General features: G+C 64.9%; 1 protein-coding gene across 3 annotated transcripts; it reads left to right on the plus strand.

Moving 5' to 3' along the window:
* The first annotated feature begins 1,239 nt into the window (after positions 1–1,239).
* On the plus strand, positions 1,240–14,436 carry FGR (FGR proto-oncogene, Src family tyrosine kinase). 3 transcript variants are annotated; one of them, XM_056332864.1, is made up of 13 exons: positions 1,240–1,272; positions 8,260–8,317; positions 8,615–8,867; positions 8,973–9,075; positions 9,360–9,458; positions 9,622–9,725; positions 9,807–9,956; positions 10,412–10,576; positions 11,552–11,731; positions 11,924–12,000; positions 12,082–12,235; positions 12,703–12,834; positions 13,086–14,436. In XM_056332864.1, the coding sequence occupies exons 3-13, from the start codon at positions 8,627–8,629 to the stop codon at positions 13,292–13,294; spliced, it is 1,614 nt and encodes a 537-aa protein (XP_056188839.1). In that variant the 5' UTR covers positions 1,240–1,272; positions 8,260–8,317; positions 8,615–8,626; the 3' UTR covers positions 13,295–14,436. The 3 variants fall into 3 exon arrangements, with proteins under 3 accessions (XP_056188839.1, XP_056188838.1, XP_056188840.1); XM_056332863.1 differs by lacking the exon at positions 1,240–1,272 and adding an exon at positions 2,650–2,882; XM_056332865.1 differs by lacking the exons at positions 1,240–1,272; positions 10,412–10,576 and adding exons at positions 2,652–2,882; positions 10,951–11,106.
* Positions 14,437–26,677: the final 12,241 nt, after the last annotated feature.

Genomic DNA, 26,677 nt, shown 5'->3' on the forward strand with positions numbered 1-26,677 from the left:
TGGCTGCAACGAGGGAAACTGAGGCACAGGGCAGCAGCTGGGCTGAAAGAGAGAGCCTGGTCTAGCAAGGCAAGGGAGCATCACCTCCAACCCAGGGAAGCCACCCACCTTCCCCCACACGCTTCCCTGCCTCTGAGGGCTTTGGGGGGTCCCCTGCCCCCTCAGACAATGGGGCAGAGATGGGGACACTCCTGTGGGGGGGATTTACATGCCACCACCCCAATTTCCATCCGCACACAGGTAGCAGGTTGGGAGCCCTCTTGGCAAGGCTACTCCCCAGCCCAGGGGGATGTCCCATGCCAGGTAGGGATCCCAAGGGATGGGAGAGCCCACGAGGCCCCCTGCCCCATGCTGCCTGCTCCCTGGGGGTGGGCATTCAGCATCTCCGGCACCCCAGCACCTGTCCTGTGCCAGAGCACCCTGCTGGGGTACAGGCAGCTGGGGGGGGACGACAAGGGACAGACAACAACACAAGGCTGAGCCAGCTCTTTTCAAGGTGGAGGGCAAATGCCCTCCCAGGGGCTGAAGCTGGGCAGAAACACCTGGGGCCAGGATTTGGGATGGGTCCTGGGAGCCCAGGTAGAGCCTGGAGGGGCTCAGCACTCTGCAGGTGGCCGCTGATGACAGCCCCTGTCCCTGCTGTGCCCACAGTGACAGGGGCTGGCTCCAACCCTGACAGGGGCTGGATCCCCCACCCCAGCAAGGCTCAGAGAGCCCCGAAAACCCCCAAAGCTGGAATTAAAAGGGAGCTGTGGTCCCAAGACAAGTTGGGGGGTGACAAGGTGAGTGTGGCATCAGCCTGGGGGGCAGGTCCCCATCCTGGTGGGGACCTGGGACCTCTGCCAGCCCTGCCTCCCCCCTCCGTGAGAAAAGGAAACGCTGGGGCCAGACTCACCGTCACACAGGAAAGCGGTCAGTCTTTGAGGGCTAGCCACAGGGTGAGGAGGAGGAGGAGGAAGGCTCTGGAGAGGTGGGCAAGGACCCCCATCCACCAGCATGCAATCCAGCCCGGCTCTGCAGGGAGATGGGGCGGCTGAGCTGGGATGCAGCCAGCTCTAGGCTGGAGTGTGGCCGCAGCCCCCCACTCTCCCTTTGCACCCTCAGCATCCCCCCTCCCCCTCCCAGAGCACAGCCTATGCAGGAAACTGCGGCGGGGGGAAGGGGGGGGCACATAAAATTACCACCAGCCCCTCACTGTTACTGTCCCTTGTGGTGAGAGGGTGGCTGGGGGCCGGGGCTGTGCAGGATTGGGCCCAGGGAGAGCTGGAGAGGGTATTTCCAGCCGTGTGTGTGTCTGTGTGTCTGCGTGTGTCTGCATGTGTCTGTGTGTGTGTCTGTGTGTGTGTGTGTGTGTGTGTCTGTATGTGTCTGTGTGTGTGTGTCTGCGTGTGTCTGTGTGTGTGTGTCTGCGTGTGTGTGTCTGTATGTGTCTCTGTGTGTGTGTGTGTGTCTGCATGTGTCTGTGTGTGTGTGTCTGCGTGTGTCTGTGTGTGTCTGTGTGTGTCTGTGTGTGTCTGTGTCTGTGTCTGTGTGTGTGTCTGTCTGTGTGTGTCTGTGTGTGTGTCTGTCTGTGTGTGTCTGTGTGTGTCTGTGTGTGTGTCTGTGTCTGTGTCTGTGTGCGTGCGCGCGTGTGTGTGCGCGCCTTGGAGGGGTGGCTTCCCTGCACCCCGGTTTTGCAGGGCGGGTTCCCCCAGCGAGGAAGCCCCACTGAGACCCCCTTGACTGGGGGGGTCAGGGTGCCCAAAGCCTGAGGTTCTGTCTGCAGGGCAGGTGCCTCAGCGCCCTGTGCTGGGAGGGGGCCCAGGCAGGGTGCAGGGGGGGCTCAGACAGGGTGCTGAGGGTCTCACCCCCTCCCCCAGAGCTCACCAGAGTTTGTGGGTTGGTGTGACCCGTGCCAAATCCTGGGCTTTTCCCACCAGCAACTTTATCAGGACAAGGAGTAAATAAGGGGTCCAGGATCGGGTGGGCTATCGATGGCCACAGCAACTGCTCAAGCTGGCCAGGAGCTGCACCCCAGCCTGGGGGACAGCGGGAGCCCCCCTGGGACATGGTCCCAAGCTACCTGCCATCGGCTGGGCAAGGTGGGCTGCTGCCCCCCCCCCCCCCCCCCCCCCCGCCACGGATCTGCCCTGCTGTGGATTCACCGCGTCCCCGCAGAGCCATCGCGGCAGAGACCCTGTGCCAGGCAGCCGGGTGGCTCTGCCTGTGCTTTGCCATCAGACGGCCACCTTGCTCCTGTCCCCGGCGGGGTCGAAGCCCCCCGTGTGCGATGCTGTCCCTGTGCTGTCCCCGGGGGTGCTGGCTTGGAGGGGGGTCAGGGGGGCAATGCCAGGATCTGCCTTGGCATGGGTGCGGGCAGCACCCCAGCCTGGCGCGGGCTGCCTCTGGATCCCACAGATCCCCACGCACTCCCTGTAAATCCCAGCAGGCAGAGCTCGGGAAGCCACAGCGGTGTCCCCCCATGCTGCCGGCCACCGAGGGACCCCCGATGCCAACCTGTCCCACCCCGTGCCACCTCCACGGGCAGGCGGTGGGCCCGGGCTAGCGATGCCGGAGGGTGAGCCGGCGGCCGCCCCGGCTGGGCTGGCTGGTACAATGAACCATTGCTGGGAGCGCGGGGAGGAAGGGGGGGCGAGGGGAGGGGAAGCTCTTGCTCGGCTGCGAGAGCTGCCGAAGAGACAGGGGAAACAGGCACAGGCGCTCCCCGCTCTCCCCGCAGCGCCCACCTCACCCTGCCCTGCCCTGCCACCCACCCTGCCACCCCAGCCCCCCACGCCGGGCGGTTTGGGGTGCTGTGCTGGCACCTTGGCCTGTGGTCCCGTCGGGAGCCGGGTGCGGCGTGGGAGCGGGGGTCCATGCGAGCCGGAGCAGGAGGGCTGACGGTAGGAGGGATGCATGGGGATGTGTGGGGTGCTGGGTGGTGGTGGTGCTCGGCCCCCTGCTTTGGGGAGGGGTCTCTCAATCCCCTTGCCATGTGCTGGGGGGGTGCTGAGAGTTGTCTTCCCCTTGTGTGGGCTGGCTATGGGACTGGGGTGGGATGGGGCGCTGAGCTGTGGGGATGGAAGGTCCCATGCCCCTGGCCGTGGGGCTGCTGGGGGGCTGCCACTGGGCACTGCCCTCACCGCTCCCCCCTAGGCAACATCAGCCTTTGCAATGAGCCTGGGGGCGGGCGGGCAGGAGACCCCTGTCCTCCCTGTCCCGGGGGGCAGCAAGTCAGCGAGGGGCAGCACGCCCTGGGCGGCAGTGTGGGGAGGGCTGGAGGCAGCCGCCTGCTCCAGCTCGTCCCCCGGCACTGATCGGTGGCAACGCCGCAGTGGGGAGGCTGCGGAGGCAAATGGTGCCTTCGCCTGTGCCCGACCCAAGCGCTGGGGAGGGGGCAGGTCATGGCACCCCAGGGAACACTGGGATGGGGGGCACACGCCTGCTCCCCCAGCCCCACAGGTGCCCACGGCATGCCAGCCTGGCAGGTGTTGACGGGGGGATGCTGGGGGCTGAGCTCTGCCCTGCCAGGGCTGGGGGCAGCTGTGGGGGGCTCAGACCCTGGCCGGAGTGGGTGCTCCCCCCGCTCCCTGCAGCTCTGCCTCGTCCCAGTCCTTGGTGTGTCCCAAGGAGGGACAGGAACTGGCGGCTTCCTGCCCTGCACAATTCCCTCCCCGCCCCGCTCCTCCCGGGACATTGTATTTGGAGCCCTGGCCGGCTCCCTCCCTCCGCCCCTGCAGCCCCTCGGATCCGGGAATTGCTCTTCTTCCAGCGGAAATCCTGCTTTCCCAGCCAGCGATGGGGCTGGGAGGCCGAGGGGGGCATCTCCTCCCAGGACAGGGGGCCAGGGGCCAGCCCCTGCCACGGGCCTGGTGGCTGCCGGGTGGGCTTGTGGGGGCAGATTGCTTTTGGGGGGGTGGCAAGTCCTGCCTCCTCTGCCCCGGGGTATTGGGGAGGGGGCAGCACCCTGCCGCCTCCTGGGGCTGGCACAGGGATGATGCCAGCTGGGCACTGGCCACGCCTAGCCAGAGCACAGTTGGTTCTGGGGGGCAGTGGTCCCCTTTGAACCCTGTCCTGCTGGAGGGCAGGCAGGGGAGGGGGGGTCCCTGCAGGCATCGCTGCTGGAGAGTGCCCGGGAATAGCACCGGGCCGCCACCCGCGCTGCTGATGGGCACCGCCAGTGCTCCCAGCCTGCTGGTTTCCCAACTGGGGTGGGATGCCCCACTGGGAAACCCACGCTCGGGGGATGCTCTTGCAGCGGTCACCCCGTCTGCACGTCCCCAGCAGAGCATTGCTCCCATCCCGCCATCTCTGCCGGCGTCCCCGTGTCTCGCCGGGCTCTGGAGCCATATGCTCGTGGTGTGGATCTCTCCGGCCACAGCAGGACCCTTCCCATCCCTCCTCGCACCCACTGTCCTCGGGGAACCTGCTCCCACCAGGGCTGAGCTGGGCCAGGGGCTGCCATGCCCCGCTGGGAGTTGCAGAGGACTCGCCAGGCATGGGGTGAACTGGGGGGACTGGAGCAGGGGCAGGGCTCTACCCCAGGGCCTCGGCTCTGGACTGCTGGGCTTGGGACTGGGGGCAGCGGGGAGGGAGCAGGGACGTGCCACCGTCTGCCACTGTGTTGGGCCAAGGAGCAAGGTGGAGAGGAGGGATGTGTTCTCTTGTCCCCTCCCCAGGTTTGTGGGGGTCCTGGGTGTGGGATGGGGACATGGCCTGGGGTCATGTGTCCCAATGAGCCACCCAAAATGAGGCGCCTTCCCCTCCTGCGCTGCAGCTGCTGCATGCCTCGGTTTCCCCGCTGGGACCAGGGAGGTCCAGAGCCACAGGGCGATGGATGGAGGAGCCTGGGCGGGCTCCGTGCTGGGCTGTGCAGCAGTCTCAGTTCCTCTTCCACCAGGGAGGCTGCAGGCGGGTGGTGACAGCCACCGGCGTGCAGGGCCACAGGCAAAGGACAGAGAGGGGTGCAGGGCGGAGGGGGTGGGACAAGGCGGGGGGGGGCACAAAGCACCCAAGGGGCTGCAGCTGCTGCTCAGCCCTGCTGTGGTCCCTGCCCAGCCCCCCTGGCTGCCACGTCCCCGAGGCCTGGGAACCTGCCAGCCCCGGGGTTCCCCTTGGTGGCTGCCGCACCATCCTTTTCCTCCACCTCCTTCCCCATGCCGTGCTCCTGCTGCTTCCTCCTCCCACTGCGTAGGTGCCGGCTGGGTTCCTCTGGCAGCTGCCCCTCTGCCGCTGGCGTGTTCCTTGGGGAGCCATAGTGTGCCTGGGTGCCAGGGGCCCACCCCCAGCTTGGCAGATGTCACCCTGGCTCGTCCCCATGGCACAGGGTGCGTGATGTTTCCAGAAGCCCCTGTATTTCCGCATCCCCCCAGCGCCTGACCCCTCCATCACTGTTATACTCCAGAGCAGCATGGCGGCAGGGGATGAGGGCGATACCCACGGGGTGCCTCAGCATCGGGGGTGACAGGCAGGGTGACACTGCTGCGCACCAGGACATGGCACCCGGGCTGGGAGCTGGGAGTGGGGCTGAACTGCCCCGTGCCTGGGGGGGTCAGGAGCAGATGGACAGGCGGCCAGGGATGCGGCTGCATCGTGCCCAGCCGTGCCCGGCGGGGCGGGGGCAGCGGCGGGGGTGACAAGTTGGCTGGGTCTCAGCGCAGGGCGGGAGCTGGCAGCTCGGCTGGGACTGGTGCCGGTAGAGCCGGTGTGGGAAGGGCTCGGTTGCCATCTGCTCCCAGACTCCGAGCAGCACCTTTTCGGGAGAGCTGGGGCCAGATGCCAGCGCGCAGCCATCAGACATGGGGCCAGCTGCATCCCGTCCCCACAGACGATGCAAAGGGACCGTTTTTGTGCCACCCTGCCTGGTTAGGAGGTGGCAGGGACCAGCTCGGGGATTTTGTGGGTGCCCAGAGAAGGGGAAGCATGGGTGCAATGCTGCTGTGTGGCAGCTAAGCATGGCACAAGCAGTGGCTAGAGCCCATGGTGCAGCGATATTTTGGGTTTGTCCTTGCCTAGAAGATGCTCCGTGCCCGCCTGATCCCTGTCGGCCGCTGTGACAGCACTGCCACCACACTCAGCACAGAAATTCAGCAAAATGAGAAGTTTCTCTGTGTGATGCTGGCAACAGGGTGGGTGATTCCCACCCAGAGGGGACGGGATTTGCGAGAGCTGGGGGTGTTAGTCAGCTGAAATAGCCACTTGCTGTCAGCAAAAATAAAAACCCCGAGCAGGGGCATGCCCTTTCGGATTTGGCAACACTGCCCCGTCCGCAACGGCCGTGGCCTTGCCACACTGCTGGTGTCGAAAGCGAAGGTGGAAGGGGGAGGGACGTCCCTTTCCACTCCCAGCTGAGAGAAAGGAAAGTGAATCAGACTGTGACAGGGGAAACATGCCTGAAACGTCTCATCTGCCCCAAATCCTGTGTCCTCTGCGCTCCCAGGATGGGCAGCGGGCGCAGGGCTGCTGCTCAGCACCTTCCCTCCACTCTTGGGCTGCGATGGGGTGAGCTCTGCCGTACTGCTGCAGAGCCCTCAGCCAGAAAGCTTTGCCCAGTCCAAACTGGGCAGACTGGGGTGGGTGGGTGTGCAGCACCCAGGGGAGGTGACAGGGCTGGGGACAGAAATGTCCCCTTGCAGCCATGGCAGGGGAGGACTGATTTCCTCTCCTGCGACACCTTGGCTGCCACATGTGACCCGTCCGGAAGACTGGCCCCGACCGCAGCGAGGCCAGAAGGGCCCCTCATGCCGCCGGACACCGGCTCCCCGGCTGAGCAGAGGGGATGGGGAAACTCCGAAGGCTCCTTTTCGCCCTGCTTTGGGGCAGCTGGGGGACATGTCTGCCCTTGGCGGGAGGCGGTCGGTTTGTTGAGGACGCAGCAGGAGAAAAAGAGAAAAACTGCTCAAGGATGTGGTTTCAGCCCATGCAGGGGTGTTGCAGCCTGTGCAAGAGCTTGCAGCCCTAGAAGGGGTGTTGCCACCTGTGCAGAGGTATTACAGCCCGTGCAGGGGTGTTGCAGCCCACGCAGGAGTGTTGCATCCCATGCAGGGGTGTTGCATCTCGTGCAGGAGTGTTGCATCCCATGCAGGGGTGTTGCAGCCCGTGCAGGGGTGTTGCAGCCCGTGCAGGAGTGTTGCAGTCCGTGCAGGAGTGTTGCATCCCATGCAGGGGTGTTGCAGCCCGTGCAGGAGTGTTGCAGCCCGTGCAGGGGTGTTGCAGCCCATGCAGGGGTGTTGCAGCCCGTGCAGGAGTGTTGCAGTCCGTGCAGGAGTGTTGCATCCCATGCAGGGGTGTTGCATCCCGTGCAGGGGTGTTGCAGCCCGTGCAGGGGTGTTGCAGCCCGTGCAGGAGTGTTGCAGCCTGTGAAGGAGTGTGCATCCCATGCAGGGGTGTTGCATCTCGTGCAGGAGTGTTGCATCCCATGCAGGGGTGTTGCAGCCTGTGCAGGGGTGTTGCAGCCCGTGCAGGAGTGTTGCAGCCCGTGCAGGGGTGTTGCAGTCCGTGCAGGGGTGTTGCATCCCATGCAGGGGTGTTGCAGCCCGTGCAGGGGTGTTGCAGCCCGTGCAGGAGTGTTGCAGCCCATGCAGGGGTGTTGCAGCCCGTGCAGGAGTGTTGCAGCCTGTGAAGGAGTGTGCATCCCATGCAGGGGTGTTGCATCCCGTGCAGGGGTGTTGCAGCCCGTGCAGGGGTGTTGCAGCCCGTGCAGGAGTGTTGCAGCCTGTGAAGGAGTGTGCATCCCATGCAGGGGTGTTGCATCTCGTGCAGGAGTGTTGCATCCCATGCAGGGGTGTTGCAGCCTGTGCAGGGGTGTTGCAGCCCGTGCAGGAGTGTTGCAGCCCGTGCAGGGGTGTTGCAGTCCGTGCAGGGGTGTTGCATCCCATGCAGGGGTGTTGCATCCCATGCAGGGGTGTTGCAGCCCGTGCAGGAGTGTTGCAGCCCATGCAGGGGTGTTGCAGCCCGTGCAGGAGTGTTGCAGCCTGTGAAGGAGTGTGCATCCCATGCAGGGGTGTTGCATCTCGTGCAGGAGTGTTGCATCCCATGCAGGAGTGTTGCAGCCCGTGCAGGGGTGTTGCAGCCCGTGCAGGAGTGTTGCATCCCATGCAGGGGTGTTGCAGCCCGTGCAGGGGTGTTGCATCCCATGCAGGGGTGTTGCAGCCCGTGCAGGGGTGTGCATCCCATGCAGGAGTGTTGCATCCCATGCAGGAGTGTTGCAGCCCGTGCAGGGGTGTTGCAGCCCGTGCAGGGGTGTTGCCCTCTGCCTGATGCCCTCCCTGGTGTCCACAGGTGCCTCTTCTCCCCGAGGTGACATGGAGCAGCTGAAGTGACCTGAGGAGTCATCGCAGTGAGTAGGGTCGCCATGGATGGGAGCACCCCATGGGTGCCAGGGGTAGCAGGGTCCCCCTGGGCAGCACAGCTCTCCTCATAGCCCAGTCCTGATGTCACAGCCCAGGCACCCAGCTTGCTGTGCCAGGGGGTGGCAACACCCCGCTCCTCCTGGGGCTGGGGTGAGTGTGGGGGTGGGCAGGGGCCCATGCATGCACCCCAGTGCCTCTAACTGGGACCAGGTGTGCACACGCTTGTGCACGTGCATGTGCCCTGCTGGGGGGAGCACGGGACTCATGGTCCCTCTGTCCCGCAGGCCGTGCCCAGGATGGGCTGTGTGCACTGCAAAGAGAAGGGATCTGGCAAAGGGCAGGTGGGGGGCGAGGTGGGCACCCCCCCACCTCTCACCTCCCAGTACGACCCCGACCCCACGCAGCCGAGCGCCATCTTCACCCGCATTCCTGACTTCAACAACTTCCACGGCACGGCAGTGCCTTCGGCTCCATCCTTCACGGGGCCAGGGCTCTGCACCTCCAACACGCTGCAAATGCGGAGCGGGGGCATCACAGGTCAGTGGGGCTGGGGTGCTGGGGGGGTTGTCCAGCTGCACCCCTGCAGTGCTGGGGTGTGGGGGTATCCTGGGGGCTCACTGCAGCCCCCTCCGTGCGCCACAGGTGGGGGTGTGACGCTCTTCATCGCCCTGTACGACTATGAGGCCAGGACAGAGGACGACCTGACCTTCCAGAAAGGGGAGAAATTCCACATCATCAACAACACGTGAGCCCTTCTAGGCCCCTGCCACCCCCAGCACCCCAGTGCCACCCTGGGGAGGTGCCTCCGTGCATGGGTACCCCGTGCAGGACCCAGGCTGGGGACCCCAGCTCTGCTGCGGCTCCATTGCTGGGTACCTGCAAGAGAGCCAGGGCCACGTGTGTCGTGTTGAGCGGCCTTGTGCTGGGGGAGAACGGGATCTGGGGGTGCTGTGTGCGGGGTGGGGAGGGCAGGACAGCCAGGTGCCTCCGTCTGTCCCTCCTCCTCACTCTTTGTTCCTCTTTCCCCAGGGAGGGTGACTGGTGGGAGGCCAGGTCGCTGAGCACAGGCACCACGGGCTACATCCCCAGCAACTACGTGGCCCCTGTGGACTCTATCCAGGCAGAAGAGTAAGTATGGGGGGCTCAGGGGTGGAGGAAGACCCCAACCCCATCTGCCTCGGACCCAGGTGTCCTGGCACTCCCGGCGAGCCCTGGCAGTGCTGGCAAGGGGGCCCGTGGGTGGGTGTCCCACGGTGGTTCCCCCCCGGCGCTGAGCCTGGCCCCATGGCAGGTGGTACTTTGGGAAGATCGGGCGCAAGGATGCGGAGCGGCAGCTCCTGTGCCATGGCAACTGCAGGGGCACCTTCCTCATCCGGGAGAGTGAGACAACGAAAGGTACGGGGACAGGGATGGGGACACCGGGGGGCTGCGCCCTGTGTCCCTCCCTGACCCACCCTGCCCTGTGCTCCCACATAGGAGCCTACTCCCTCTCCATCCGGGACTGGGACGAGGCCAAGGGAGACCACGTGAAGCACTATAAGATTCGGAAACTGGACAATGGGGGCTACTACATCACCACCCGTGCCCAGTTTGACACCGTCCAGCAGCTGGTCCAGCACTATATAGGTAGGGTGGGATGGGGGGGCACGGGTGGCGTGGAGAGGGGTAGGGAGAGCCCAGGTTACCCTTTGGCAAAAGATAGCCATCTGGGCTAACTGGGTTTAACGGTAGGAGGGGGCTGTTCTGGTGGTGGCATTAGGGGACCCCCCGGGGGTGCCCCCCTTCTGAGTCCTGGGTGCAGGGAGCACCCAGGCTCTCCGGAGCTGTTAAATAGCCCCTGGGTCTGGGTGGGCACGAGCCATGGGCACAGCCAGGGGAACTGGGGATCCAGCACAGCCCGAGGGGGTGCGGGCCATCCCGGGGGAGGCAGAGGGGGGTGAACCCCATTTATATGTGAGCATGTCAGGGGTTGACTGGACCACGCAGGAGCCTGGGCGATGCCTGGGGCAGTGGGTGGGTGCAGCGGGCTGGCGGGGGTCCCTGTGTGGCTGACGGCTGCCCCTGCCACCCCGGTGCCGCAGAGCGGGCGGCTGGGCTGTGCTGCCGCCTGGCCGTGCCGTGCCACAAGGGAACCCCCAGGCTGGCCGACCTCTCGGTCAAAACCAAAGACGTGTGGGAGATCCCCCGCGAGTCGCTCCAGCTCCTCAAGAAGCTGGGCAACGGGCAGTTCGGGGAAGTGTGGATGGGTAGGGCCTGGTGGGCAAGCTGGGGAGAGCGGGGGGGGGGGATGGCAGGGGCACCCCCAGGCCTGGCACCCCCCACCCCTGGGGAAGGGGCTCCTGCCTGCTGGGGCAGGCTGAGCGACACCAGTTTGACGGCATGGGGATAAGTCCCGTGTCCTGCTCTGGGGTCACAACAGGTACCCCGGGCGTCCACGTGATGTCCCTGCATGGGTGAGCAGCCCCCCATTTCAGATGGGAGCACAAGACCAGGCCGAGGGATCCCCTTTTTGCCATCCTCTTCCTCCAGTGCCCCATGCTCGCTCCGCTCGGCATGCATGCTGCATTCATCCCATCGCACCCCCTCCCTCCCTCCTACCTTCCCTGCCCCCCCCCCGCAGAATATAACGACGGGTTGTGCCATCTGCTAACCCGCGCGTGCCCCGCTATGAAGCCCCAGACCCTGGGATTAGCTAAGGACGCCTGGGAGATAGTGCGGGAATCCATCAGCCTCGACAAGAAACTCGGCATGGGATGTTTCGGAGACGTGTGGATGGGTAAGGCTGGCCCAGCCGGCCAGTGGGTGGGGGGCACAGGGGGGGCAGGAGCAGTCCGGTCCTGCCCTGGCAGGCAGCATCACGGGATGCCAAGCGGTACCCACTGCTGGGGGGGATGGCAGCTTGGCACAGGCTCCCCCGTGGAGGGATGGGGAATGGGGTGAGGTTGGCATTAGGAGATGAACTCACAGGTGCCTTGTCCCCATGCCATGGGGTGAGGGGGACTCCTTGTCCTGGGTGGGATTTCCTTGCCCTGCCCTGATTTCCTTGTTCCTCCACCCATGCAACCCTCCATGCATCCCTCCCACCCTCCATCCATCCATCCTTCCATGCAAGCATGCACCCCTCCATCCACATACCCTCCTCCATCCACGCACTCCTCTGTCCGGTCCTGCTGGGGCTGGCTGTCCCCTGAGCTCACGGTGACGCTGTGTCCCCGGCCCAGGCACATGGAATGGCACCACGAAGGTGGCGGTGAAGACGCTGAAGCCGGGCACCATGTCACCCGAGGCTTTCCTGGAGGAGGCTCAGATCATGAAGCGGCTGCGGCACGACAAGCTGGTGCAGCTCTACGCCGTCGTGTCGGAGGAGCCCATCTACATCGTCACCGAGTTCATGAGCCAGGGTGAGGGGGGAGCACTGCCCGTGGGACCCCCCAGCATTCCTTCCTCCAGCTCTTCTACAAGCCTCACCCTGCCTGGGCACAGCTGGGGTGGGCAGGGAGCTGGTCCCAGGGCTGGGGGCTTGCAGGGGGTGGGCACCCTTGGGTGGGCACGGCTGGTTCTCAGGCGCTTTGACTGGCACCCTTTGCCTGCAGGCAGCTTGCTGGATTTCCTAAAGGATGGGGACGGCCGCTACCTGAAGCTGCCCCAGCTGGTGGACATGGCTGCCCAGGTACCGGGGATGCTGGCACAGGGTGGGGGTGCACCCAGGGGCTGCATCTGGGGGGTTCTCACTGCTTCCCACCCCCGCCAGATCGCGGCGGGCATGGCCTACATTGAGCGGATGAACTACATCCACCGGGACCTCCGCGCTGCCAACATCCTGGTGGGAGACAACCTGGTGTGCAAGATCGCTGACTTCGGCCTCGCTCGCCTCATCGAGGACAACGAGTACACAGCGCGCCAGGGTGAGCCGGTTTGGTGCCCTGCTGCTGTGGGGACGGCTGCCCTGTCCCCTCTGTGCTGCATCCCACCCTGGGCCCGGAGCTGGTCATCCCCAGTGCTGGGTGTCCTGGGCAATGGGTGTCCCAGGGGCTGGGTGCCCCCAGGGATGGGTATCCTGGGTGATGGATACCCCAGGGGATGGGTGTCCCAGGGGATGGGTACTCCAGGTACAGGGTGTCCCCAGTTCAGGGTGCCCCATGTGTGGTGTACCCCAGGCAGAGGGTACCTTGGGTGGTGGGTGCCCTTGGTGCACGGTGTCCTGGTGAAGGATCCTCCCGGTGCAGGGTACCTTGGGTGCAGGACACCTTCAGTACAGGGTGCAGCATGTCCCCAGTGCAAGGTGTCCCAGTTGCGGGCTGTCCCCAGTGCTGGCCCTGGATGTGGGTGCAGCAGGGTGCCCTGGCCATGGCTCACCTGCCTCCTCTTGCAGGTGCCAAGTTCCCCATCAAGTGGACGGCCCCCGAGGCCGCGCTTTTTGGGAAATTCACCATCAAGTCAGACGTCTGGTCCTTCGGCATCCTCCTGACTGAGCTGGTGACCAAAGGCCGGGTGCCCTACCCAGGTATGGCAGCGGGCACCCTTGGGGTGGGCTGGGCAGCAGGGCGCAGGCCGGGCAGGGGCTGACCCTCCCCCGCTGCCACCAGCAAGGCTTGCCCCATGCCTCAGTCTCCCCATCAGAGAGACCAGCGCTACGCCAGGCTTCCTATCCAAACCACGGGGCAACGTTGCTGTGTCCCTTGGTGTGCCTCAGTTTCCCCACTGGCTCATCCTGTGGGGGTGCTGGTCACTGAGCTGGGGGTCCTTGTCACGCAGGGATGAACAACCGGGAGGTGCTGGAGCAGGTGGAGCGGGGGTACCGCATGCAGTGCCCGAGCAACTGCCCACCCTCCCTGCACGAGGTGATGGTGCAGTGCTGGAAGCGGGAGCCCGAGGAGCGCCCCACCTTCGAGTACCTCCAGTCCTTCCTCGAGGACTACTTCACTGCCACCGAGCCCCAGTACCAGCCGGGGGACAACCAGTGACCTGCTGCTGGCACCCCCCAGCCGGGCTCTGGGGTGGCTTTTGGGAAAACCTCCCCCTTTTTGCAGGGGGACGTTGCTCCGTCTGCTTGTGCAGGCCCCCCCCTCAAAAAAATAATGCCTGTCAGGGGATGCTCAGGGTGCCCCCGGCTTTGCACAAGGATTTTGGACTCAGAGAGGGGGCAAAGCTGTGCCCCCCCCCAGCCCCCCTTACCCCTCTCTTGTTGCCTTTACACCCAGCTTTGAACCTGAGAAGTGCTTTGGCTGTGGGGAGGGGGGGGTACCCCACTGTGCTCCCCCCAGACACCCCTAGACCTGCAGCAGCAGAAGCCTCAGGGAGGGGGGACCATGCCAACCCCAATCTCCTCTCCTCCAGCTCAGCTCTGCACACCTTGGGGGGTTCAGCTCCCCAAATCCTGGTGCTGACCTGGGGAAGATCACCTCAACTTCCCTCCCCCTCCCCCCCCCGTTATATTGTCTTTAATTTATAAGATTTTATACCCCTCACCCAGCAGTCATCTCACCGTCAGGAATCCCTGGGGTATTTGGGGGGATCCTTTTGCTCCCCCCTTTTATCTCCTCTCCTTATAGTAGAGCCAAGTCCTGAAAGCCATAAACCTCTGCTTGCACTGGCGGGGAAACAAGGGGTCCCGGGGGGGCCAGGGGTCCTTGGGGGGCCCAGGCTGGGGTGGGACAGCTCTGCCCCAGGGGCTGTTTCCTGCTGCCCCATGTCAGGCAGGAGGGGGGTATGGGATGGGGTTACCCCCACGGCGCTCAGGGGGGTCCCCACTGCAGCTTGGCTCAAACCGCTGCGGCAAGCGTTACAGGGGGCTGGGGGGGGGACTCGGGGCACAATGTGAATGTGATGGTGCTGGGGTGGGGGGGGATGCCACCCTGCCAGCTGGCTCCTGGGGGGCCGGCTGCCCCCCTGGGCACCCCCTTTCCTAAAGGGGGGTGCCTGTAGTCCCAGGCTTGGCCCCAGCCTTGCTCCCCATGGCCAAGAGCCCCCCAGCACCCATGGGGCAGGGCTGTGGGTGGCCAGTGCCATCCAGGGGGGGTGAGGGAAGAGGAGGGGAGGGATTTGTTGTTTATTTTTTTTTAAATCCAGTCTGTAAATAGAGAGAAATAAAACCTTTCTAACAAGTGTGTGTGGGGGGGGAACCTGAGTCCTTTTTCCCCCCCCCTCAGGTTGAGGAGCTGCCCCAGGTGGGTATAAGGCAGTGGGCAGGGTGGGCTGGGGGGTGGCTAGAGCTGGGGGGGGGGGGGCAACCCTGCACTGCAGGAGTTGGAGTGGGGACACCCATCCCCATGCAGGGGGGCTCCCAGGTTCAGCAAGCCAGGACTGGGAGCTGTATCCTCACCCTCTCCAGCCCAGGGCACAGACATAGCCCAGGCTGGGGGGGCCACCCCCGTGGGGGAAAGCAGGGAAAGGCCCCCCTGCCCCCACCCCCCCCTCCAGCCATTTAGGGCTGCAGCGTCAGTTCCCCTTGCAAAGAAAAGCCTGGAAAAGCAGGCTGGGAAGCATTTGGGTTTGCAAAGCTGCCCCCACACAAGGCAGTCCCCCCCCACACCCAGCATCCCCACTGTCCCCTCCTGCTAGCTTGCAGGCATGTGCGTTAACGAGGCAGCAGCCTGGGTTTAATTAGCAGGGGGGGTGTCTGGCCAGGGGAAAATGCTGGCACCCTCCTCCGTGTGAGGGCAGACATGCCAGTGGGGGGGTCCTGTGCTTGGAGGCTGGGGAAGAAAAGGTTAATTTTCCTTGCAGCTTGGCCTCCCCAGCAGGGCCCAGCTGTGGCGGCTAATGAATTCCCCAGCACTGGTGGGAAGGGGGGACTGGCCCTGGCCCCATCCAGGGGGGGCTCAGGCTAGGGGGGAGGCCCTGGGCAGGTGGGGAGAGGGGCACGAGGCCAGTGCCAGTGGGTTTGGGGATACGCTGGGGGGCCTGGGGACATGCCACCATCCCTGGGCACCTCCCCAGCTCCGCTTCACCCCAACTCCTACAAGGGCTGCAAATCCTCTGGGCACAGGGTCACGCAGTGGAGCAGGGCTGGATGCAGCCGCACCCCTTCCCCATCCCAGGGAAAAATCCCTCCGGGAAGGGCCAGGCCCCCAGCCAGGCTTGGCTGGGCAGCGTGGCACGGTGCCCGGTGCTGGGGGGGCCAGGCGAGGAGAGCAGATTGCGTGGCACCGCCAGCCGAGGCGAGGAGGCGGTTGGCACCGGAGCGCAGCGGGTAGAGCCCTGGTGCCAGATTGCAGCCACCGGCTCCGGCTGCCCCACGCCTGGGGCTGGGCACCCAGGGCCACACAGGCGTGGGGGGTGAGGGCCACGTGGGGCACCCCACGGCCACGGCAGCATCCTCATCACACCCCCCTGCCTGGGGGAGGTTGGGGCTTTGGGTTGTGCCACCCCTTGGCTCTGCCCACCCGTCTGCCCCCCGCTTTGTATCACCCCCGTGCTTGGCGTGCACACCCATGTGTTCAGTGCACACGTGTTCACATGCACGCCGCCTGTCCTGGGTGTGCACACGCGTGCATTCAGTGCAGCCCTGCTCCGTGCATGCGTGTGCACACACACACACACTCTAATATTCAGTGCACACAGGCTCTGACACATGCCCAGCACCCCAAAACAGCTCTCCCTTTGTGTAGGGTGCACACATCTCACCCACGCAATGTGTCCCTTGTCCCCAGGCCCACGGGGACACACATGCTGTACCTCCCCAGCCCCATGTGGGTGGCAGGGCCCTCCAGCTGGGGGGAGCACCCCGGTTCAAGCCTGCTCCCTGAGCCGGGCACAGCACTGCAGGGTTGGGGTCCCCCCCTGTGCCCCCTAGCACCAGTGCTGGGCAGGATCCATCCGCAGCTCAGCCCTGGTAATTAAAGTCTCCCACTTAATTGCAACTGGAGGTTTCGTAGAGCAGGGCTGGCTCGGAGGGGGCTATGGGGACCCCGACCTTGTGCGCCCTGGCCGAGGTGGGGGGGCCAGGCAGCAGCTGCTGGGCGCTGGCTTGGGAAGGAGATGGATGCGGCTGCACGGCCGTGGCGGGCACCTGTGGAGAGAAGAAGGCTGGAAAGCAGAGCCGGGTGGGAGGAGGGAGCAGCTGGGCACCGGTGGGGAGGAAGGCTCACCATCACCCTCGCCATGTCCACAGGCAGCCCCTCCATCCAGGATGCGATGGGCTGATGGGCACTGCCGGATGGACCCTGGTGTGCTGAGCCCTGGCTGTGCCAACCCTGACTTGATCCCTGTTCCTGCCTGCTTGGGCACGCGGAGGGGCTGATCCCACCACGCTCCGGCTGCCCAGCAAGGTGACACCTGGGCAGCAGTGAGCAGGATCAGACCCTTGTGCTCTGCTGGCTGCCAACCTGGCAATTCCCTCCAGCGCAAAATTCACTTAAAAAGGAATAAAACCAAATCTGGGACCTGGCCTGGTGTGGAGGGGCAGGGTGGCGATGGGGACTCCCCACCACTGCCCTCCTCATGCTCCGCTTTCACCTTCCTGCAGCTTGGGCCAAATCCTGCCCTCCCGATGGGAAACGATGCCACCCCCCCTCGTGTCCCCAGCTGAGGACCCCCATCCCCAGCAGTGCCGGTGGCAGCAGTGGGGCAGGGTTGAGCCAGAGGGTTTGTGCTGACCGTGCCGTGTCCCGGGGGCCCGCACGGATCTGGCCATGTGCTTTTACATGCTGTCGGGCTGCCACAATCCCTGCAGGACCACGGTCACGTCACTGCAGTCTGTCCCCAGTTCTCACCTTCAGTGTCGTGAGCGTGAAAGCTCTCGAGGACAGAGAGCGGGGCCCAGGATTGCAGGGACCGGTGTGAAGGGGCTGAAGGCAGGGACCCTCATCCTGGCCTCCGTCCTCCTGTCCTTTCCCCCTCTCCCCCCATGGGTGCCCCGAGGCAGGGGCGAAGGGGTTAAAGTGTTTCGCCCTGGGGTGGCTGCAGCCTGAGCAGGGGAGGGGGCATTGATTTTATGCGAATGCTGGGTTGCATCGACCAGGGATGGGGGGAGGGAGGGATTGCTGCTGGGGGGGGCACGGCCGCCCTGCCCGCTTCTGGGGTCAACCCCGCCAGAGTCCCCGCAGCTCCCGGCAGCCCAGGGCAGGGTCCACCCTGAGTGCCTCCAGCCAGCAGGGATGGAGAGACTGGGGAGGAGAATGGGACCCCCCCCTAAAGCTGCTGCAGGGTTCATTTTTGCTGCAGAGCTTGGGTTGGGTGCTTGAAGGGAACACGGCTGTGGGTGCTGGGGAGGGCAAAGCTCATCATCCAGACCCGGGGGCTCTGGCCCCTTCCCCTCCCAGCTGGCCAGTCCCTGCAGCATCACAGGCGGTGCTGCAGAGCCAAGCCCTGGCTGCAGCATCTTCTGGAGAGGAGGCAAAAGCAGCTCAGCACCACCTCCCTGCCCTCACCCTGCCTGCAGCTGAGGGCCGAATCCAGCAGGAGGCTGCAGCATCAGGTCCCCCCGCTGCTCCTCAGGACCCCCATCCCCATCGTGCCCAGACCTGCCCTCCCTGCTCCTGCCTGCAAACCCTGCCCGTGCCTGCCAGCCCACGCGGTCCCGCTCCGGCTGGCTGCTCTGCCCCGCCTGTGCCAGCCTCGGTCCACACGAGCGCGGCGGCAGCTCGCGGGCGGGAGGTTCTGGAGAGAACATGCCCACCCGGTGCCAAGCGCGCGGTGGGCGCAGGTGTGAGACCACTGCAGATGGCCGGCGCTGCAGACCCTGGCATGAGGGAGCCGCCGCGCTGCCACCCTCCCCGGGGGTCCTCTTTCCCAGAGCTGCTGTCGGGAGCCATGTCTCCCTTGTGACCGGGAAGGAGCCATCCCCACCCAAAACAAGCCCGGGGTCTGTCCCTGGCCCCTCTGGCCCAAGCTCCCCAGGGACCGGTGGAGCCTGCAGAGCTCCTGGGTCGTGGATCGGAGCCGCGCCCCAGCGGCAGCAGTGGCCAGACAACAGTGGAAAGTGGCCAAAAATGTGGTTTTAGGCTTGACCAGGCTTGGAACTGCTGGTCCAGGCCTGCAGGGACTGTGTCCCCAAAGGGGAAACTGAGGCAAAGAGGGATTTATCGGCAGTCACCCAGCAGCTCAGCACGAGTCACTGGGAGGGGACACCTTCTTCCATGGAAAAACAACTGATATTTGGAGAGCCACGTACTGGCCACAGCAGCATCTGTGACAGCAATGGGGGAGCAGCAGGATGTGGTGACAGAGGTTTCTCGGGCGAAGCAAGGCGTGGGGACAGTCGGGTCACGCAGACACTCGCAGATGGGGAGGAGGCACAGCAGGAACCTTGCTCTGCCCGGGGCACAGGGCTGCTCGGGGCTGCTCAGAAACGGTTGCGTTGGGGAGAAATCTGGGATGGTTTTGCTGCTGCTGTGGGGAAGCACGGGGCTGGAATTTGGGGATGGATGGGTCTTTTCTGCCGCAGTTACATTTGTCAAGGTAAAATCTGGCTGGCCCCAATCCTCTGCAGACACCCCAAACCCAGCTGGGGTCTCTGGACCATGCTCTCCACAAAGGCAGCTCCTGCATCCCAGCAATGCATCAAACACCCTTCACTGTCCTCCTCGCCGCCCTGTGCCCGTGCACCCCAGCTCTCCCCCTCAGCACCGCACTGCACCCCGCTGCCTCCCAGCCCTCTGCTCCCACCCAGGGAGCCGGTGGCTTTCAGGGTGCCCACTGCCACCACCCCCCAGCCAAGCCAACCCGAGCTTTCGGGGGACAAACCAGGCAGGTCACCCGCTGGCCTGATCCTGGCAAGGGTGCTGGCGAGCAGCACCTTCCCCCCCGGGTTTGCGGAGGGGGGGGCTGGACTCTCCGGGTCAGCTGCCCGCAGGGTGCGGGGACACGGGCTGAGGGCTGGGGACAGCGGTGGCCCCGGCTCGGCAAAGCAGCCACTAGATGGTAGCGTAAGTCCACGCCAACGCTGCTGACACAGCACTTGGCTGGGAGCGGGGACAGGGTGCCCGGGTGACCCGGGTGGCCCTGGGGACCCGCCTCCACCACCCATCTCCCCGGGGAAAAAGAGAGAGCGGAGGGGCTGAGCACCGGCGGAGTTGTGACACGGGTGGCAGGGGCACGGCTCACCCGCGCCAATGCCCCCTGCCACGGCTGGACGCCACCGAGGCACCAAACGGGGGGTGCGGGGAGGACCCCACTCCCAAACCCATCGCATCCATCTCCCCGTTTCCACCCCAACCCACCCCGTGCAGCTGAGCTGGGGACAGCTGCGGGGCACAAGCCTGACTTGAGAGGGGACTGGGTTTGTCCTGGGGCCTTGGGGTGACACAGGGCACCCAGCTCGGCATGGGGGTCCCATGGGAGCCTAGCAGGGCTGGGGTGTGGGTGCCTCTTTGCAAGGACCTCACTGCAAAGTGCCTCTTCGCTTTGCTCCTCATCCCCGCTGCCAGCCCTGCCGAGGGCTCCATGCCAGACTGATATATATATTTTATGATAACTATAGAGATGCACTTCAAACCTGACAAAGGACTTTGACAGTTTTAAGCATCTCTTTGATTAATACATGACCTTTTAATGCTTTGGATTAAATTAATAAATCTTTTACATTCTAACCCGTTCTGCTTGCAATGTAATGTTTTTTGTACGACCTCCTTCTCTCCCTGCCCATGCAAGACAGCTGACCCATCCCTCCGTCCCGCTCCCCTGGTGCACACACAGGTACAGCAATACACAGCTTTGCAATATTCATAGGGCGCAAAGCCCTGCAAGGCAAGAAGGGAGGGATCCTCCTCGTTTTTTGAACCGTCCCTAAAAATAGCAAGAAAATTCAAAGCTGACATTCAGGGCGAGGGGACGAGGAAGCCTGCAAAGTTGCTCACTCAGCCACCAGCAATTGCAGCGATCCTGTCTGCGTGTGCAGATTCCTCTGCTGACCGGGCTGAAGCCCAGGCCTCCTCTCCGCACCGCTTCCAGGAGCAATGCAGACCGGTCCCCATCCTCATCCGGGGTGTGCAAAGTCCAGCCAGCCCCTGATCCATCCCCACCGATCCCGCTGGGGTACACGGAACTCTAGGGACAGAGCTGCCAGCTTTTCAGGTGCAATAGGTCCCTGCTGGAAGATAGCTATCAGCTTGACCCCAGCTCACCAATACATCCCAGTCTGGCTGTGAAGCTGGGGTTCCCAGTGCGTATCGTGAGCACAGCTTCACTCCTTGCTGCCTGTTGATCCCAAAACACACACCAAACCCCAACCTGCACCACGCAGACGAGGCGGAGGGCTGCTGTAAAGCCAGGTGCTGTGTCTCTCCCTGCACCCATGTGTTATTTCATCGATGACTCACGTGTTATTAGCAGCCAAGCAATATTCCCAATTCCCTGGAGTTAACCCTTCACTCGTCACTCACAAAAACACAATGTCATAACAAACATCAGTAGTATTATCTACTTTAATTATATTGTATCTACCCAGCTCTGGGAACATTAACATCGGCGGAGACTTGGAGGGAAGGTGCTAGGGGGATGCTCCGTGGAGGAAGGTCACGGGGTGCTCAGGGGGCTGGGGGGCTTCTCCCTGCTCTGCCACCACTGTCCCAAGGGGCCTTGGTCACCACCTGCCCTCCTGGCATCCCCTTTGGGACCTGGCGAGAGGGGATGCAGTGCTGTACCCCCAAGAAAGTGGAGGAGTAGGATGATATCAAACAGCGAGGAAGTTTCCAGGTCTCCAGGTTTTTTTGCTTAAAAAAAAAAAGTGGAGGGAAAAAAAAGGGGGGGGGACATGGGGGGGGGGCGCTTCTTAGGGGTGCGTGAGGGCGCAGGGGTGCTGAGCTGGAGAGGGTGATGATGTTCAGGTGCGCACCCCAGATTGTGGCAGGGGGCCGCAGGGGCTGTGCGTGTGTCCCCCTCAAGCCTGCATCCTCAGGGAGGGGGGTGCGCAGTGCGGGTGCAACCCGGGAGAGGGCAGCAATGCCCCGCGCATCCCACTGGGACCTCGGGGGGGGGGGGGGGCGGGCATCCCGGGGGTGGGGGGGGGGCAAACCACCGTGGTTTGTCCCCCCACCCGCCGGGGTGCCCCCCCATAAGTATCCCCCTCCCCAAGCAGCGCGCAACGGAGGCGCGCCCGTTTGCGCCCCTCCCTGCGCGCTTCGCAGCGACGGGGAGGAGAAAGAGGGGCGGAGGGGGGGGGGGGGAGAAGGAAAGGAAGGATGGAAAAAAAAGGGGGGGGAAAGGAAGGACTACAAGGCCCGGCATGCCCGGCGGTGCTGCACCGGCTCCCCGGGGATGCCGGATGCTGGCCGTGCCTCCTGACAGCGGAGCGAAGCGGAGCCGCGGTCCCCGGCCGCGCACGGAGAGGAGAGAGGGGCAGGGCGCGCCTCGCCGCCGGCTCCGCTCCCCCCCTCTTATCCCAGCCCCCACAAAGCCGGGAGCGGCAGAAGGCAAGAGCGAGGGAGGAGGTGGAGGAGGAGGAGGAGGAGGAGGAGGAGGAGGGAGGAGGAGGAGGAGGAAGGGGGGAGGCAGCGGGCAAGCCAGGGCTCTGCTGCGCTGTGTCTTTCTTTGCTTTCCGCAGGCGGCGAGCGGCGGAGGCGCAGAGGGGAGGTCGGTTCCCCTCCGCCTCCCGCTCCGCTGCCTTTTGTGTGTGTGAGAGGCGAAGGGGGGGGGCAAAAAGAGGAGAAAAAAGGAGGAAAAAAAAAAAAAAAGCGAAGCGGTAGCGGGGAGAGAAAAGCCCGGAAAAAAATAAAATAGAGGGGTGGAGGTGGGGGAGAGGGAAGGAGGAAAGCGGAGAGGAAAGAGCAGGCAGGGGACGGAGGAGGGGGCGGGCTGGCAGGAGCGGAGTTGCCTGGGGAGAATGTGAGCAGGAGGCGCTGGAAATGCTCTCGTTGAAGGTGGCGAGCGGTGCCGAGGGCTCCGGGACCCCCGCGGCCGGTCAGGAGGCAGCCCCGCCGGACGGCAGGAGCCTCCCCAAGCGGGCGGGCTCCGAGGGGCTCGGAGCGCAGCAGCCGGCGGGTGAGTACCGGGGACCCCCCGCCTTTGTGTGGGGCTGGGAGGCGGGAGGGGAAAGGTTTTGGGGGGGGAGGACACACGGGACACCCCCTTCGGGCAGAGCGGAAGGGGGGGGAGGCGGTGGCGTGTCCCCCGCCGTCCCCTCCGCTGAAGTTGCGCGGCGAGTTGGTGCCAAATTGCAGGAGTTTAATGGCACTTGGGGCGGGGAGGGGCGGGCGGGGGGGGGGGGGCCGGGTCGAGCCCCCGACTGGGGGGGTGCTGCGATCTCCACGAGTTCGGCCGCCTCCCCCTGGCCGCCCCCCCCCGCCCCCCGCCTGCCCCCCCCCCCCGGCTGCGAGCGCTGAGTGACAGCTGTCAGAGCGGGCTCTCTCCGCTAGAAGGCAGGCCGCCGCCGGAGCCGCGCGTCTCACCGACGTTTGGGGTTAGCCGGGCTTCCCGGGGGACGGGGGGGGCCCCCCGGGGCACAGCATCCCAACTCCTTTCCCTGGCAGCCCGGCCCCCTGGAGCGGCGGGCGGGCCCGCGGGGGGGCTGCCCCGGGGCGGGGGTCGGTGGTGGTGCGTGGGGTGAGGCGGGGGGCTCACCCCAATCCCGCCGGCGAAGTTGTGTGGTCCGCGGTGCAGGGCTCGGTGAGCGGTTGTCACTTCGGTGCCTGTCATCCCCCCTCTGATTTGTTTTTATCGATCAGCTGATTTAAATCCCCCCCCCCCCCCCCCCCTGCTCCGCGATCTGGCGCGGCCCCTCGGTGCTTGCACAGCAATGGGGACCCCAGGGGAGCAGTGGCTTTGGCAGGGGGTGCCATCACCCCATGGGGGTCATGCTAACGCCAGACCCTCTCCCCACCCTGGGGATGTGTTTGGTGTCCCCAAGGCCAGGGCAGGTGGAGACACCTGGGTCCCCCCACTTGTTTATGTGCTGGCAGGGGGACATGGCCCCAGCTGCGACCAGGTGGCCTCGTGTGTCCAGCCCCTCGGCCCGTGGCTGCCAGAAGAGCCCCCAAAACAAAAGCCGCGGGCTGAGCTCATTGTGTGCCACGGTGGAGTCGCTCCAGATTTATCCTGGCGTGACAGAGAGCAGAAGCGAACCCCCAGGGCGACAGGCACGGATCCTGCCCGCTCGCTTTTGACCCAGGCGCTGTCGGGCGCTGGGGGCGCGTGGTCCATATTGGGGGCCCCCCCAGGCCTCCCCCCCCCCCTCGCCCTTTCCTCGCCCCCCCAGGTGTCCCCTTACACTGGCTGCTCCTGCTGGGCTGAGGAATTTGCAGGGGAGGGTGGTGGTGGTGGTGGGAGGGGGGGAAGAGGAGAGCGAGGGGGGGCGGGGTGGGGGGGTGGGCTGGAGAAGGGATGGCATGGCGCCAAATTCCGCTCTGCCATGTCTCTGTAACCTGAATAGGCCAACTCCATCCCCGGTGCGAGTCCCTCGGGGCTCTGCCGCGCTCCGATGCAGTCAGGCAGGAGGTGGCTTTCGCCCAGCTGCTGGCCTTCCCCCGCCCCCCCCCGCACCCCTCTGCACCCCATCAACCACAGTGCGGTTCCCTCCCTCCGCCGTCCGGTGTGCAGCAGCCGCCGCCAGCCAGAGCCACCGTGCACCCGCCGGGACACAAGCGGGCAGGAGGTGGAGGTGGCCGGGGTTTTGGTGGCGGGGGGAGAGGCGAGGGGTTGGCACCGGCATGGGGATGGGGTAGCCAAGGACACGGCGGGAATGGGGCGGCCGGTAGAGGAGAAGCGATGGAAACCCGTGGAAGGTTACGGGAAGCCTGGGGGGGCCAGCGCTGCCCTGGCCTCCTTAGAGGAGGCAGCAGAGACCTGGGGCAGGCTATTTCTGCTGAGATCCCGAGGAAAGCTCTGGGAGAATTGTGGGCTTCTATAAATAGTGTGTGTCAGCCGAGTGGAAACAGGGCCTTGAAATGCTCCTGCTATTCTCCCGAGTGCTTGGAACCAGCTCTTGGTAAACAGGGCAGTGGTGGGGAGGGCTGTTTCCTTCTTCCGGGCTCGTTAACGGGAGCGTGGTGGGGGGAGCAGGAGAGACTGGGGGGGGATTTTTGCCTGGCCATAGGGCAGGGCTCCCCCCCGGGGCCGGCTGGCTGGATGCTGGGCTGTGGCCGGGCTGCCCGGATGCGGGATGGCCCCTGAATGCGTCGCAGATGTCCCTGTCCCCCCCCCTCCACCATCCCCTCCCCAGCCCCACCGCCCGCCAAACTTCAGGGCTGGGGTGTGCCGCGCGGGCTGGCTGTGGTCCTCAGGGAGCTGGCGATGCCGGGGGCGGTTCTTGGGGCGCGAGGGCTCAGCTGGCCAGGGGATGCTCGCCAGGCCCCCTCTTCTCCCCAGCACGGGGCTCTGCGGGTTCGCAGCCTGGTTCCCCCACTCCTCACTGTGTGTCCGTCCATCTGTCCGGGCTGGAGTTGCTCCTGCTCTGCCTCAGGGCACACACTGAGCGATGCTTGGCCCAGTGTGTGTGCTGGAGGGCAAGTATTTGGTACTGTGAGACCTTCCCTCGCCATGCCTGGACACCCAGGGTGCTGGGGACCCCCTCCCTCGGGGGCTTTTGCATGTGGAGGGGACGTGATGACATGTGCCCAGGGTGTTTGGTTGGCTCCGGGCTGCGTCCTGGTGGTCCCACGGCCACGGGTGAGCATTTCAGCTTTGCGTGAGGACCCGGCATCGTGCGTGGCGTCGCCTCCCCTCACACCCGCGCCCCAGTATTTATTCCGTGCTGCAAACGGTGGCTCAAAAGCTGCGTTATTATTTTCCTTTTGAAATAACAGAGAGGGGACACAAATGGGGTGCTGCTACGGTGCCCGCCATGAGTTTTTAAGGTGATGTCTGGTGGGCTGCAGGGTGCGAGGGATCCAGCGCGTGCCCAGTGGGATTTGACGTGGCAAAGCAAAGCAACCAGGAGCTCAGGGGGGTGTCGCGGTGCTGGGGAGCTCACCCTGGCCCTGTGGGCTGGCTGACCCAGGTGAAGGCTGGGGTGCTCTGTGGCAGCACAGTGCAGCGTGCCGCTCTGCGTGGGTGGGAAGGGGCGAGCGCCAGTCCGTTTTTATTTTTTCTTCTCTCCATCTTTTTTTTTTTCCCCTTTCTTTCCTTTTTTTTTTTTTTTTTTCCCCTCCCTCTCTGTGGGTTGAGTGTTGGGGCGACAGACAGGGAAAGTCTGAGCAATGGTCTCCGCGCTGGTGCTGTCTTCAATCACCGCGTCCCAGAATCCCTCGCTCTGGGCCTTCTAGGCACAAGGGCTTACAGCGAAAATCGGCAGCTGCAGCTGCGAGTGAAAGCACAAGAGCCCGGCTGGGTCTTTGGCATCGGCAGGAGAGCAAAAAGCTGGGGGAGGCGAGGAGGGAAAGGAGGGCGGGGGGGGGGGGGAGAAATGTGCCCTGTGGTTTTTTTCCAGGCTTGCCACCGAGGGTTGTGTTTCAGAGCATCGGTTCCTGGGCGCGGGAAGAGGCGGGAAGGGAGGGGGGGTGCAGAACGATGCCTCCGGGGAGCTCATTAAAATCTGTCGGCTCCCCCCTTTTGCCGGCCGAGGGAGGCTGGATACGAAGGGGAAGAAGGGAGGGACGTGCTGGGAAGGAACATGCCTGCAAACTGGCTGCCCGGTGGGGACAGTTCCCAGCCCAGGCAGGAACGCTGCCCCGGGGGCTCACCTGTTGGAGCATGTAGGATGCCTGCATGCCAGCGGGGCCGTGACAAGGGCGGGTGCGCACCGCCACGCCAGGGACTCCCTCTGCGGCAGGGCAAAGCCCCCCCGGGGATGCTGAGCTGGGCTGGGAGGTGTGATGAGCTGCCACGGTGCAGGGGGGGCTGCGGTGGCCGGGGGTGCAGGGGGTCAGCAGGGTGCGGACAAGCGGGAGGGGGTGTTAGCGGGAGGTGTCGGCACGTGTGCAGCAGAGGTTGGTGCGCAGGGATGGATGGCGCTGGCGTGCAGAGCCGGGGGGTGAAGGTGGGTCTGGGCAGGTGCTGGCAGGGGACACGCCACCGTGGTGAAAACACCTCCTTCCCCTTCTCGGTGATGGGAACGGGGACAAACAGTGGCAGGGACCCCCCTCCCCATGCCAAAGCCCACCCCGCGCAGGCGTGCAGGCGGGTGAGCACTGATGCAGCCTGGCCTGGCGTGATGCGGGGAGACAGGGGAGCGGCGAAATGTGCTATTGATCCTCTCAGAGGGAGAGCAAAGCAGTTCTGGCATCCGCCAGCTCCAACCTCTGCCCTTCCCGCCGCTAAACGAGCTCCAGGCGGAGGGAGCAGCATCCCATCCCATCCCATCCCATCCCATCCCATCCCATCCCATCCCATCCCATCCCTGTGCCGCCACTGCTGCCGCCCCCGGGGCCCCGAGCCCCACGCACACTCTTTGCCTCCTGCTGACTTCAGCGCATCGGCTTGGGCTCGGCGCCTGTACATTCCTCGCAAAACCTGGGCCTAAAATATCTGGAGGA

Source organism: Falco biarmicus, chromosome 3, assembly GCF_023638135.1.
Source record: "Falco biarmicus isolate bFalBia1 chromosome 3, bFalBia1.pri, whole genome shotgun sequence".
In the NCBI taxonomy this organism is placed as follows: domain Eukaryota; kingdom Metazoa; phylum Chordata; class Aves; order Falconiformes; family Falconidae; genus Falco; species Falco biarmicus.